General features: G+C 38.3%; 1 protein-coding gene across 1 annotated transcript; it reads left to right on the plus strand.

The window, feature by feature from the left end:
- Window positions 1–937: 937 nt before the first annotated feature.
- On the plus strand, window positions 938–15,430 carry HROB (homologous recombination factor with OB-fold). Its single transcript, XM_032237948.1, has 10 exons — window positions 938–1,076; window positions 5,612–5,662; window positions 5,918–7,069; window positions 7,730–7,813; window positions 10,490–10,630; window positions 11,848–11,956; window positions 12,839–12,924; window positions 13,614–13,763; window positions 14,276–14,453; window positions 14,838–15,430. Exons 1-10 carry the CDS (start codon window positions 1,074–1,076, stop codon window positions 14,909–14,911), a joined length of 2,028 nt encoding a protein of 675 aa, XP_032093839.1. The 5' UTR covers window positions 938–1,073; the 3' UTR covers window positions 14,912–15,430.
- Window positions 15,431–15,561: the final 131 nt, after the last annotated feature.

Consider the following 15,561-nt stretch of genomic DNA (forward strand, 5'->3'; position numbering starts at 1 on the left):
TATCAGAAAAGAAAGTGAAATCATATTCCTCTGCGTTTCTTTCTCGCCAAATATCTCTGAAGATATTGAAGAGTGCTGGGCATAAGATGGAACCTTGTGTTACCCCTTACTTCCCTCCATGATATGGACATATCCACGTACTTCCTTGGTAAAAAAATAAATAGGGAAGTGATTTCCTATTTGCTTTTTTTCATTTTTAAAAAAATTCCTTAATTTAAAATATACCAGTAACTCTTTCCCACATCTTTTTTCAGGGCCAGTCAATGTCAGCTAAATGCTGCCATCTATTGATAATGTAGTTACTTAATAAAATCATAAGCATTTAAAGTTAGCAAACAGTGAGGCCAAGCCTTTAAACTTACAAATGTGGTTATGTTGGAACAATTACATTTTCTCTGTGCAATACAGAGAATTCATAGCTAATTTGCTTTTAAATTCATAGTAAATCTACCGGGATGTTGAAAAAATATTACCATATAGTAAACAAAAGAAGGAAAAAATAGGATTGTACTAATGCTGATTAGCATGTAATATAGTGTGTGTTAGAACATGCAGTATATAGAAACCATTCACAAACTGCACAATTCTGAGGATCGGCAGAGTAGTATTCAGCCTCTCATCTAATTAGCTTTCATTTAATGATAAGACTGGATTAAGTTTAGTGATATACGTTTTGTGCACATGAACTTTTCCAAAACATAGAAACTACCTTCTGAGTGGGAGGAGGAAGCTAAATGCGTGCCACTGAAAATGAATGGATGGATCATTTGGGCTTTATCACGAGCCAGACATGCATTGCCACTTAGGTGGTCTCACAACCTAGGACCTTGTTTATGGTTGCGCAACCAAAGGATAACTATTAGAAAAAGGAGGCAGGACTTCAGGAAACGAAGCCCTGCCGCGCAGGCGTAATGGGGAAGAACGGACGTCACGCGTTTCGTCGGCGGAGGATGGGTAATTCGAATGTTCGCTAGTGCGGCGTTTAAGGCGATGGCGGGGCTGCCTTTCGGGCGTTAAGGCTCGCTCTTCGTTTCCTTTTCCCCCGATAGTAACGTTGGAGCTTTTACTCTGCGATGGTAAAGAAGGACCGGCGTAACTTGTGGGGGGAGGAATTAAATATAGGGAATGACTGAGTGTCTATGAGCTAGACGGGGCCATTGGTTTCCGTGCAAAGAAGCCGAGGAAACTCTGTGGCCAATGAGGAAAAATCCCCCAGGTGGGATTTTTCTGTTATAAGGTCAAAGGGTACAAAACCCAACGGTAAACGTAGAAACAATAAGCATTTGAATTTAAAATTTTAATTTGCCCCTAGAGAATGTGTGAGTGTGGGTTAAGTAGAGATAAGGCAGTATGAAAAAAGGACGTTTTGGTGTGCATTAAGATAGGCTTGTTGTTTATTGTTTTAGAATTGGGCTAAACAGCCTTTTAGAAACTTTTTGAAGTGCAGCTGCAAATCTCTTCTCTCAGGCATGCTGGTTGATATTGTTTGAAACAAAATGCCTGGAAGTTTCAAGGGACTTTCTCCTGATTTTGAATAATTAATATTGAACTTTGTGGCCACAAAAGACAATGATTCTTAAAATAGTAACTACATAAAACTAGGAATATTTTAGAATTTGCCATTGTCTTTGATATCTTTTTGGGCAATGATAACCATGAAAGTTTTTTGAGTAGATGGGCAGAGACTGAGCAATAAAGTGAAGGCTATGTCCATAATATATTAAGGCCTTATAAAATTCAAATTAATTCTATCCTTTTTCTTTTTCATTGGGACTGTGGTTTGCTTTTCCAGAAGGGATACACTGACTGCTGTTTCATGGTGTATCATCTTATGACATGTTTAGATCAATGTTTCTACTTTTACGGTTCTGTGAAAATCTATTCTTTTTATTTTATGCATGCTTGGGTATTGTTGATCCTGAGGGTTATATAAGCTTCATATAAATCTCCTGTTCACGGAGTAGTTGCTGTACGAATAACACCAACATTTTTTTTATTTATTTATTCAAATTTATTTTTGTGCTGGTCATTTTCCCTATGGTTGGGTGCTTTTATTTCATAAAGTTATGGAACATGGCAATGAGAAAGGGTCATATTCCAGTTTAATCAATTCAATTAAATGAATATCAAGGGCGAATTGTTTGAGTACAGTACTGTACTAGATTAAATAGGGTTGATTTGGATCAACCTTGCTTTGAATAAATCTTTGGTTATCTTCATTGCAATGAAACCTCAGCATACGATTCTGGAAGTATATACCTATTTTGGAAAATGGAATTGGAAAAAAAAGAAAATAGATAATCTTTCTAAGTTTGGCCACTCTGTTAAAATCATTTTTAGAGCTTGGGTATAAAATTGTCAAGGAAGTTACAAAAAAAAAAAAAAAAAAAAAAAATCCCTCCAAAAATATTGAGGAATTTGCAGGATCCCTTGCCTTGCTTAAAGTGAGTATTTATCATTACATTATCAGAAAAACATTGGATAAAGGTAGGGTTTCTGGTAAAATAGAATAATTTGGTCTAGTGGTTGAGGTCTAATGATTGAGGCACCAGGCTAGAAAGCAGGACATTGTAAATTCAAGTCCTGCTTTAACCATGAAAACCAGTTGGATAACTGGTCAGTCACTCTCAGACCAGCTAAACTCATAGGGTTATTGTTGTGGGGAATATAGAAGGAGGAGGGTCTGTTGGACATGTTTGCTGTCTTATGTTTTGATGATGATGAAGACATGTTTATTTGTCAAAGGTGGGATACAAACTAAGTAAGCAAATGGTACAGTATATTGTAAATGTCCCAGAACCATAGGGGTTTCCCCCAAGACCCTTTCAGGGGTCAATGAAATCAAATTATTTGCCAATTTGAAAAACAATGCAATATTAAAATTCCATCAAACTATTATGAGAAGTGGTATAAATGTGTCAGTTTTATTTTTAATATGGTAAATATTGATAAATATAATCATAAAAATAGAAGGTCTGTGAGGCCCTCTCTATTTTTTTAAACTTGGAAAGGTCTGAGAGAAAAAAGTTTAAGAAACAAAGCTCTAGAACAGTGGTGTCAAACTCAATTTCATTGAGGGCTGCATCAATATTTGACCTGGAGGGAGGGGGGCATGGCCAGAGTGGGCATGGTCAGGTTGGGCATGGTCAGCTTGATGTCACTCGTGTCGGGGGCACTTGTGATGGGCCAGGCAGGGCTGGGGGCATTCTCCTGCAGCTCTCTTTCAGTGAATATGGAGCTCAGGAAGGTCGACATGGCCAATAATGGAGTCTAGGAGAACTGCATGCGGCCCTCCCGAGCTCCATTTTTGCTGGCAGAGGCACCGTGGGCCCGGGCCAGCCTTTCTATTTCCAGGGAAGCCCTGGGGGCCAGATCCACAGGCTGGATCCATCCCGCAGGCCTTGAGTTTGACATCCCTGCACTAGAAGAATATTAGGACATTACCAATCAGCAGAAGCAGAAATGAATCATTGATCTGAAATATATAAACAAATCTGCAAGAACATGTATCAATGCGAACAAATTCATTGTTTTGAAATGTCTGACTTGACATTTAGCATTTAGCTCACTACTTCCCATTATTTAAAAAACCCACTTGTCAAGAAAGTCTATTTTAACTGCTTCTCAGAAAGTCTTTATTTAAATGTTCCTATTATGATTAGGTAATGGGTTTGGATAATTTTGCCAGGGAAGCACTGGCTTTAATTCCATAGAAATGTAGCAGGACTACAATGAACAATTGTTAGAAACCCCTCAGATATGTCGCAGTTTTCAAGGCAGTTCACAAGGCAGGAATAATCCAAAATGTTTTAATTATATGAGAGATCACCAGTTACAGAGAGGTCACAGTTACTGTAGCTAAAGGTGCTGTAGCCAATTAAGAGACAATTATCTTTTTCAGATTGGCATATTGAATAACATGAAATAAATGAAGCAAATAACAAATAAATAAAACAAAAACCAATTTTGGTGTTATCCCCTCCCTCCGCACAAACACTCTAGAATGCATAGAATAAGACTCAGAGGCAAAGATAGGGGAAAAATTGAGAAAAGCAAAAGGCAGCAAATTATGCTGACAGAATAATATAAAAGGTATTTATTTTGTGCAGACTCACAATCTCTTCAATTCATATTGGTTTCTACTCAATTTGTTCCATAACTACTTCTTGAAGTTTTTATTATCATGTTTGAAATCATTTGTAAACTGCTAAGAATTGCTTAGAGTTAGATAGCAAATACATTTAACAATGATGATGATGTCATCTATATGTGTGTGTGGTGTGTGTGTGTGGTATGTGTATGTATGTATATATATATATGTGTGTGTGCGTATGTATCTATACACACACACACACACACACACACACACATATATACCTTTAAATAACCAAGATATGTTATATGGAAATTGATTAGACTAATCTGCTATTTCATATGTAAAAATATTGTGTTTTCACTAAGTTACTTTTAAGTGATATTTAATGAATCTCACTAAAATAACTTGATGGTGTTTATTTTGCACTGAATAAGTAACATCAAAGGTTCATGATTGTTAATTGTCAGGTCCAAAAGCTTCATGCAATACAAAGTATCTGAGCATAAAAATATTGATTACTTTTAAAATCTATAAGTTATATTTATTTGGATAATTCAACTCACACCTGTTGCCAGGTCTGTGAATGCAAGTAATTTATGGAGTCTATGGAAAGGTACAATGAAGAAGATCCAAAGGTGCTTTTCCAGGAGGCAACTAGATTTGGAGTTTTTGTTTTGGAGATGATTCGCTTCTCTTCCAAGAAGCTTCTTCAGCTTTGACTGGATGGTGGGGAATGGAAGGACTGTTGAAGACCCAAGAGTGAAGGGACACAGGGCAGAAAACATCCTGCAGCCAAGAAGGCTCTACATCCATTAGCACTACTCAGGTGACCCTTAGGACACAGATAAACTCCAAGTGGCTCAAAGACTCTCTAAAAAATGCACATGATCGCTGTCTGCAAGGAATATAAATCCTTCCCTTCCCCACCATCCAATCAGAGCTGAAGAAGCTTCTTGGATGAGAAGTGAAAGGTCTTCAAAGAAAAAACAAGGAAGTTGCCTCCTGAAAAAGCACTTTTGGGACAACCATGACCTGGATGACTGAGAATCCCTATAGACTTTTAAAATGAAGAGAAATTCCTGCATTTTAAAATTAGAATTCTGAACAATTATAATTTATTTTAAAAATTCAAAAATTCTCATTTGGATACTATTGGTTAGCAGAATTATGAAGTTTGGTAGATAAGTCTTTTCTTGTCTTTAAAATTATCTAAAAAGCAATTTCTTTTTTAGTTCCTTTAATTTAAGAGAGATTTGGTTTTCCTTTAAAAGAAAAAGAACTGTGTTGCTAGATATAGTGTTCTGTTTTTAACTATGATTATTAAGTCCCCAGGAAGCAAACAGTATTTTTAGTATCCCCTAATCATTTAGCAATTTCAGTTTGTAGTATTGATAACACAGGAAGTACAGCTTCATTATAACTTCTGGTGAAGAATGTTTTGAAGTAAAAATAAAAATATTGCTGTGAAAAAACCCTTTAGAGTTAATCTTGAAAATTATCAAATTGCTCTTTCAGGCCTGCAAGCTCCAAAAGTTGTTTTCTGTGGAAGCTGAATTTGAAGATGAGGTAAGGGATCACTTCTGAATCATAATTTGAAAGTAGATGATGAAGCCAGACCATTGAAGTAGAAGAAACAAGAGGTTTAATTTGATAAAGAAGGTCTAATATAGATTAGCCACAAAATCTCAGATAAAATATCACTGTTCAATCATTGCTTACTTCTAAGAACTTGAAATCCCCAAGCAACACTTTCATAATCTATATAGACAATTGAAATATCACTTTTCATGGCATGGCTTATCTTCTTTTTTCCCCACATAGGATTTCTTGATGGCTGTGAGTGATGTAGAGAAACAGACTCTAGACACAACATCTGCTAATTTAAGAGGTCTGAGACCACTTTCTGCAGGGTTAAGAGCTCCTGGCAATGCCTTCATGCCAGTCAAGGATCCAGGCACCCGTAGCTTTTCAGAGACCATGCCCCCTATTTCACAGGTACAAAACTGCTCCAGACTTCAATTTGGAGATGGTAGCTGCACTACTGAGACCAAAAACAACCATATGCTTCCCCAGATAAGCAACTTCAAGGTTCAAAAGGATCCAACAGGCTTATTAGCCAAGTGTGAATCAGGTAGCACTTCAGGCAAGAGATTTAAATTTGTGAATAGGCCTCCAGCTGTATTTACCTCTGGGACTTCTCCCAGGGATGATATTGACAATGAACTTGTATTGGCTGCATGCATGGATTTAGAAGAATCTAGTATGTATCCAGAGTCTTTCAGATCTGACTGTGGTTCCCAGAAGCAGATGAGAGACAATGACTTAGAAACAATCAAGAAACGACAAGTCACAAACACAATGACGCCAATGAATCCTGTTGGATTGGATACTTCACAAATGACAAAAATCCGAAAAGAATTTGTTGATGAGGTCGTCAGCCATCTACAGCCAATGGGAGTTTCTTCAGAGTCAAATCTGAAGCCTACCTCCATGGATTCTGTTTTTCCCCAGGCTAACTTAGGGATGAGCAACAGTATTGTCTCCCTTTCAAATTCCAGTGTTCAGATGATAAAGCCTGTTCAATCATCTTTGGATAAATCCACTTCTGAATGCAGCAGTCCTTCCTTGCCACTGATTAGACCCTGTTCTCCCTTTATTACAACAAGTACTCCTTCAAGGCTGCCCAAATCACGCATATTTAGCCCCAGCTGCTCTGACTCTAGAATGGTCAATAATGGTGGTCAACTCCATATCACATATGGTCCTTCAGTGGCAACTGTGGGAATCCCTCCTGTCATTCCTAAAGCCCCAACTTTAGTTGCAGGTTCTGGAAAGCCTCAGACGCCTGTTCTCACCAATCATCTTGTCCGTTTGGTCACAGCAGCCAGCAAGACACCTCAGTCAATGACTCATGTTTCTTTGCGAACTAAGACTCGTCGCTTCCCAGGACCAGCAGGCATTCTGCCTCAACAAGTAAGAGAACACTTAAGAGACTAGGTCTATATGTAAAAACATTGGGAAAAACCTTTCTAAAATATTTTAAACTACTTATATAAAACAAAATATTTATTCCAGCCATACTTTGATAAAAATCTATAATAGCTACCAACCATAAAAAGGAATAAAAGCTGTCATCCGTTGTCTTTACTCCAAAAAGATTGTTGGGTGAGTTGTCTTCATATTGGAGATTATTCACGTCTGGATGGGTTTAGTCTGTTGTTTAGGATGCCAGGAATAATCTTCCTAATACGTAGAATGGCACACAAGGCCAAATTAGAATACTAATAAAATACTATTTAGCTACTCTGTTCCAAAACATTTTGTGACTTAAAATTACTCTAACTGAACTGTTGCCTATGCTGCCCTAGTAAATGCCTTAGCCTTTAATGCAAACATTATTCTCTTGAGGAGCTTTGCCTTGTGTGTCTATTAGATCTAATAATTTTAGAATTCTTTAATATCTTCAGCTTCTATAAGTAGGATGACTTGAAACACAGCATTTCTCCAGAGTACCTCTTTTGAGTATCCTAAGAATTCTCTGCTTCTATTTAAGCAATAAAGAATAAGAGGGCTTTTAAAAAATATCCATAGGTGATGTACATGTTTTACATTTTTTCCTCTTTATTTAAAAAGCCTAATGGGAAAAACCTGGATGAGATTCTCATTGCAACTCCCCAGATGCCAACTCACGGAGCTGTAGCAAAATTACGAACTGAGGTAATTTCATTTTGTTTTTGAAAATTTTGTATTGGCTAGACTTAAGATACTAAGCTTATTAGTAAAAAATCATGCTTCTTCCAGTCTGCTTGTTAGTCTTTACAATGAGCTTATAGGAGTACTTTTAAGCAATCTTTTCTCCTTTTTATAACTATCAGTTGCATCTTGGAGTAAGGGAATTTTTATTGGGTCCATGAGTTTGGGCTAAGACTCTTCACCCCACACCCAACGTCTAAATTAATGTAGTGTCCCATCCCTAATTATTAAAAATAGACACTAAATGTGTCATGTGGTCCTGTAGATAAAGAAACCTTCTTGAAAATTTGTCCATGCAGGATAATTTGGTTCTATTGTTTGTGGAGATGATAAGCTTATCATCTCCGCAAACTAAAAGCTAAAAATATTAAGCTTATTTTTAGGATGATGAACTAAATGAGCTCTCCAATGTGACTGTTGTAATGCTGGAAAGTCATTAACAATAGAGAAAATCTATGGAAGAATACCTTTCACCTCATGGATAATCAAATTCAACTTTACCACTTTTGAAGCTAGAGCAAATGTGATAATAGTTTCAATAGTTCAGCTGTAATTCTTGAATTATAACTCTACAGGTAGTGCTCGACAACAATCACTCATTTAGTTACAGTTTGAAGTTACAGTAGTACTGAAAAAAGTAATTTATGATCATTTTTCACATGACCATTGGCACTTTCACATGATCAAAATTCTGGTATTTGGCAGCTAGCATGTATTTATGACAATTGTACTGTCCAGGGGTTATGTGATCACCATTTGTAACCTTCCTGACTCTTTTCCAATAAGTCAGTTGGGGAAGCCAGATTCACTTAACTGCGTCACAAATGGGGCACAACTCAATAACTCTCCTGCTTAGCAATGGAAATGTTGGGCTCAATTGTGGTAGTAAGTTGAAGACTACCTATAAATACACTTGTATACATCATCAATCCTGACAAGACTGAGTGGCTTGTGTTTTTTCCTCCCACAAATTGGCCAGCTATTCCATCTCTCAGGCTGGGGGGTGAAATTATACGCCCCTCAGACAGGGTTCGCAATTTGCGAGTCCTCCTGGATCCACAGCTGACTTTAGATCACCATTTGTCGTCTGTGACCAGGGGGGCATTTGCCCAGGTTCGCCTGGTGCACCAATCGCGTCCCTACCTGAACCGGGAGGATCTTACAACAGTCACTCATGTCCTTGTAACCTCAAGACTGGACTACTGCAACGCGCTCTACATGGGGCAGCCCTTGAAGAGTATTCGGAAACTACAGCTAGTCCAGAATGCAGCCGCGCGAGCGATTGTGGGTGTGCCTCGGTACACCCACGTTACACTATCCTCCGCGAGCTGCACTGGCTGCCTATTGGTCTCCGGATACGCTTCAAGGTGCTAGTTGTCACTTATAAAGCCCTACATGGTATTGGACCTGGGTACTTGAGAGACCGCCTTCTGCCAATTATCTCCCATAGACCCATTAGATCCCACAGATTATAGAGTATAGAGTATAGAAGTTTATTTGTATGCCGCCCTTTTCCCTGGGGGGACTCAGGGCGGCTCACAACCCAAAAGGGAGGGGGAGACAAACTTTTAACATAAAGACAATACATAATTAAAAACACAACATTCATACCATTCGGGCAGGTTACAGTCTTAGCCCCAGGCCTGACGGGATAGCCAGATTCTGAGGGCTGCGCGGAAGGTCTGGAGGGTGGTGAGGGTACGAATCTCCACGGGGAGATCGTTCCATAGGGTCGGAGCTACCACCGAGAAGGCTCTCCTCCGCGTAGTTGCCAGTCGGCATTGACCGGCAGATGGAACTCGGAGGAGGCCTAATCGATGAGATCTAATAGGTCGCGTGGAGGTAATTGGCAGTAGGCGGTCTCTCAAGTACCCAGATCCACTACCATGTAGGGCTTTATGGGTGACAAGTAGCACCTTGAAGCGCACCCGGAGATCGACAGGTAGCCAGTGCAGCTCACGGAGGATAGGTGTTATGTGGGTGAAGCGAGGTGCACCCACAATCACTCGCGCGGCCGCATTCTGGACTAGCTGAAGTCGCTGAATACTCTTCAAGGGCAGCCCCATGTAGAGCACATTGCAGATTAGGCCGCCTCCGAATTCCATCTGCCGGCCAATGCCAGCTTTCGACCACCCGGAGGAGGGCCTTCTCTGTGGCTGCTCCGGCCCCTTGGAACGATCTCCCCGTGGAGATTCGGACCCTTGCCACCCTTCAGGCCTTCCGTATAGCCATTAAGTCCTGGCTGTCCCAGCAGGCCTGGGGGTCTTGAGTTCCACCCCTTCTCGAACTTGGTTGTGCTTGTTGTGTTTTTTAAATTGTCTGTATTGTTGTCTTGTTTTTGTCTTACTTTTTGTATTTGTTCCCCTCCCCTTGGCTTTTGTTGAGCCGCCCTGAGTCCCTCTGGGAATAGGGCCGCATACAAATTGAATAAATCCAAATCCAAATCATTATTTATTTTCTAAATGCTTGATATAATTAAAGCTAGAGGAAAGGTGAGTACATAGAAAGATGAATCAGTGTTTCAGTTATATAACTGGTTAATGTATCATCAAAATAAATAATACATTTCTAAGATGAATATGTTACTCTGCAGTGGGTTTGAGGTAAATCTTTATCTGGGATTCTCTGTTATTCCTTCAGGAAATGTCTATTTCCCAGCAAACAATAGAAGAAGAATTTGAAAGAGGCCCATGGGTTGCCATGAAAAATGAATTTGATTTGGATGAAGGAGATCCATCCTGTTTTCTTCAGATGTACAGCATTTCTATGGTACTTCGTAAGGTAAAGGCTGAAATTTGAATTAGTTTCGGTTTGAAAATTTTATGTCAGTTGCAAGGGACAGATCAGTGGTGGGATTCAGCCAATTCGCACCTATTTGGAAGAACTGTTTGGTAACTTTCTAAGCAGTTCGGAGAACTGGTTGTTGGAAGAGATCTTTTGTTTTTTTCCCCACATTACATGGCTAATCCTATAAGGAAGTGTGGTGTGTTTCTAGCCTAATCTTTATTGCCCTGCTTACAGAAACTGCCTCTCCAGTTAACCCTTATTACCATTGTAACAACTAAGGCGAAGTGCCCATTGACCTGAGTGACATTGACTTGGCCACACCCACATGATCACATGACCACCGAGCCTACCTAGCTAGTCATTAGGGCAGAGAACTGGTTGGTAAATTATTTGAATCCCACCACTGGAACAGATATGTATTTTTAAATGGCTACTTTGTGGAATAATGAATAGTCAAGGAATAGGAGATGATGCAGTATTGCCACAGCCATACATTTAAAGCTCTTCCAAAATATTTTTCTCCTCCATTCTTGCAAGGAGACCGACCCTAAAATTCTCCCTCAGAAGATGATTTAATTAATTCTAAGCTATTTAAGAATAATGGGGGGGGGGGGGAACATTCTCCAAGTAATTTTCTTTAGCCCTCTATATTATGTCCTGTGTCTCTTCTATGAAGGATAGAAAATAAGCTATATATTTTTCGAAGTATAAGACGGAGTATTTTCCCTTAAAAAGAGGGTGAAAATCTGGGTGCATCTTATACACTGAATACAGCATTTTTTGCCTCCCGAAACTCCGCCTCTTCACCAAAATGCCCGTGCATAGCCTTTAGGAGGCTTTCAGAGTGCTCCTGTGGGCTGGGGAAGGGAAAAGTGAGCCAGTTTTTGGCCTCCCAGCCCCAAGGAACATTCTACAAGCCTCCTAAAAACTATGCATGCCATTTTTTTGACATAAAAGGGGCCCGTTGTGCAAAAAATGGGACATTTTGGGGAGGTCTGCAGAGTGCAAAAACTTTTTTTTTTAATTTGCCTCTTCAAAATCTTGGTGCATCTTATACTCCAGTGCGTCCTATACTCTGAAAAATATGATACTCCATCTCAACCTATTTCCTTTGTCAACTTCTTAATGCAAGACATTTTTTTCTTACAATTGAATGAATTCCCAATTCCTGTTGGAGCTTTTCTCTTCCTTCCTTGGTTTCTTCCATTCAGGCAGCTCTGAAGCAACTCCCAAAGAACAAGGTTCCAAACATGGCAGTAATGATTAAGTCATTGATGAGGACTAATGTTGATGCAGGTGCTGAGTTCAAGGACCCTACTGGTAAGGATAAAGAGTTCAACCCTACTAGGCTGGTGAGATAATACTTTCCCTTGTAACTTACCTGGATGCTTGTGTCATGTACAGTCACGTCTTTTACTGGCATCATTTTGAGTGACTTAGTTTTTTGGATACCCGAGCAAAAGAGCCATTGCTCTTTTGATTACTTAAAGTTTATCCCATAGAAAATAATGGTACATTTCTCTGGGGATTCTTTATAATGAAAGTTATGGGAAATTCATTATTACTATGATTTTCATCGTTACAAAAGTAAATATAGACAAGCTTTTCTTGACCATATATTGCATGCATGCATGATTAGCCAAGTACTTCAGTACCAAGATGAATTATATCAAAAGTAGTTGAGCCACAAAAATTGTCTCCAAGTTTCCCAAATGGATTATGTGAGTGGTTTCTGGCATTTAAGTCCAATAACATAATAGTTCACCAAATTTCAGTATGTCTCTGTAAGCTATACATTTGGGGGAATGTCTGCCTGTTGCCCACAACTGTTATCATAAAAAAAGAACCTAGCAAATTACGAAAAAAGTCACCCAACTCCAAAAAGACTCTGGGTGTCTAAATATATAATACAATCTTCTCTAGAAGAACTTAATACAATTACTAACTGTGCAACCATACCTATAGAATATATCCAACAATATAAACTCAAAACAGTAACATTGCCAGGCAATACCGTACGTTTAAGCAGAAATGTATAGCATTAAATATTCAACTGCTTATCTGAAAATAACTGCTGTGCTTGAGCAAATAACAGATTACATGCTTGAATCCAGTCCCTATATTCTGTACAAATTAGAATTACTGCTAGATTTTGATAGATTCTTTTTGTTGCTGTCATTTGTCTGATCTTCTCTCAAATAGGTGAAATGCAGGGCACAATACATCGTTTGTTGCTGGAAGAAAAAGAAAGTGAATTTAAAATTGGTTCAGTGCTTCTGCTAAAACAGGTAAGGAAGCAAGAAATTCAAGGCTGGATGAGCCTTGATACTTTCCATGCCAAAAATAATAATATATATGTAAAATTTTTGCACTTGATTTACTGATATTTCCTTTGTATTATGCTGTCGAGCTATAATGTGTTTTGCAAAATTTGAAGCATATTAGAATAAGATAAAAAAAACAACTTCCTGCCCAAGAGGTTTGTAATGTATATTTTCCTGCTGTCTATCTCTAAAACCTCTGGAACCAGAATAAAGCAGATATTTATAGTCCGGCAAAACACAAAACAAAACAATATGATTTCTTTTACAGCTTTCTTCAGTAAGAATAATATAATATAAATATTCTCAACCCCCATTTCAATTTGACATTTTTAAGCTAGATGTTTTAATTCCCTCCTGTTGTACACACACATATATCAATCCTAGTGTGTTATTTCAATGCAATGGACAGAAATCAGATTATGCACTGGCAGTTATATATAACAAGGCTGTTTCCTTCCTATTGTTCTTTAAGATGCAAACAAGAAATGCAGTTAGGGTGACTATAACATACATAGATCATTTCAAGCATTAGTGGAGAGGCAAGATTTGGAAACATTTCATCTGCTGGCATCAAACTTTAGCATGCCTATACAAATTAGCATGTTAATAGTGCCACATATTATTGTGAAAAGAACTGATAACTATCTTCACAGGTGAGCGTGTTCTCTCCATCCCATCGCAATCATTATCTCAATGTCACACCCAGTAACTTGGTGAAAGTATATTTACCTGGTTTCAGCAGTGGAAATCAACTTCAGCAATACCAAGAGATTTGGGAAACAAGTGAGACTGTGACACCACAGGTAAAGATGTGATGATAAAAACAGTAATATTTTAATTATACAAAAATTAGAAATATGATTGTAGGAAAAGATATAAGAAATTTCATGTGGATAGATAGCTAAACTGAAAAGAAAACGTAATTTAAATCCAAGCGAGCTAAATTGAGACTTGTGGTAGTGACTCATTAATGAACAGCAGAAAAATGCTGCGCTCCCATGAGAGCCAGTTTAGTATAATAGTGCAGTATAGCAATGTAGCAAAAGACCGAGTCCTAGGCCTTCAGGCATAGGTGGGTAACTTTGGGCCAATCACTCTTAACCTAACATCTCAAAGGGTTGCTTTAAAAATAGGAGGGAGGATTAAGCATGTTCCCCATTTGAGTTAAAATAGTCAGGATAAAAATTTAATTATGATGGGATAAAAAAAATTTTTAGATCTTCTTTAAAGCATACATTATTCTAGTCTAAACTCTTATATTAGGTAGTGATACTTTCCCTTTCAATTATATTAACATGCTGTCTTAAAATTATAGCAGGATCCCCCCATAGGTGCTGTGATTGTAATGGCTGCTATGGATGACAAGAATATGGAAGGATATGAGAGAAATAAGAAGAGATGTCATCATGTATTAGCATCAAACGAAAGTCCATCATTATTACAAGAGTCAGGAAATTGTGGAGTAGGCAAATCCGTTGAGAGAGCTGACTTGGGTAAATAGAATGCTAAACAGTAATGGTTATTTTATGTTGTCTTTTGTTATTCTTCTCTGTGCTTTTAAAATGGAAATGAGGGAAGCTTTGCAGAGCTAGATAATGCTTGCAAAATCACATATTATCAGCCCTCACATTGCACCTATTTATTTATATAGCTGCCCACCTTTAAAAATGATACCTTTGTCCTCTTGTACTCTCTCTCTCAGACTCCTCCCCCCCAGCCAGCAGCTCCTCCCACCAGCCTCAGGGAACTTAAAATGCAATGGAGGCAATTTCACTCTACCTTTGTCCTCTATATTCTAAGCACTGTGCCACCATGGCTAATGTAGCTGCGAGTGATTAATATATTGTTAAAAACTTGGTCTCATTTTGTCCTTGTAGATGATCTGGACCAGCTTCTTGGTGAACTCCCTGATGATTTTTTCTCCAGCTTGGAAGAACAGAACACTTTATGACAGCTCACTAATCCTACAATATCTTGCTGGGTAGGATCTGGACGCATACCTTTGTTCATGAGCCTTTTTTCACCATGAGGTAGACTTCCTTGCAGGGGCACTTTCTAATCACTAAAAAAATCCTTTATAAATTAGATGTAAGCTGTCCTTTAGGTAGAAAATAGATTTAGTAGCAAGATGGCTGGATGTTAAGCTAATGCACCTTCTGTGCGTGGAAAGAACTTAGCTGGTTTTTGGCAGAGATCCTATATTTTTGCACACTAGTACTGAGACCCTGCACCACACCTTATTACAAACTTGTCTCGTCAGAAAATAAATTTTGCAAGGCTATTGGAATGACCTGCAATGACTTTTTAAATTAACAAGTAACTGTTACTCCATTTGGTTTGAAATTGCCTTAGGTATGTATTTAATGTTTACTGTGGTGCTTTGTTATACACTGTTTCAGGCATAACAAACTGTCTTCTAACTGGTCTTCCAAAACAATAAAAAATGCTTATGTTAATTGATGCTGTCTGAAAAATAAATGTGAAAAATATATCTGTTGAAGTGGTTTCTGAAGTTTAACAAAAGATTGTCTATTTCAACATTTATTTATTTATTTACTTGATTGATTGTTTTTATCCCACTTTTATTTATGGGAATGCACA

Source organism: Thamnophis elegans, chromosome Z (genome assembly GCF_009769535.1).
Source record: "Thamnophis elegans isolate rThaEle1 chromosome Z, rThaEle1.pri, whole genome shotgun sequence".
Lineage (NCBI taxonomy): Eukaryota > Metazoa > Chordata > Lepidosauria > Squamata > Colubridae > Thamnophis > Thamnophis elegans.

Coding starts and splice junctions, on each gene's coding strand:
- HROB (XM_032237948.1), top strand. Junction 7,070..7,729: donor CAGGCATTCTGCCTCAACAA/GTAAGAGAACAC, acceptor TTATTTAAAAAG/CCTAATGGGAAAAACCTGGA. Junction 12,925..13,613: donor CAGTGCTTCTGCTAAAACAG/GTAAGGAAGCAA, acceptor CTATCTTCACAG/GTGAGCGTGTTCTCTCCATC.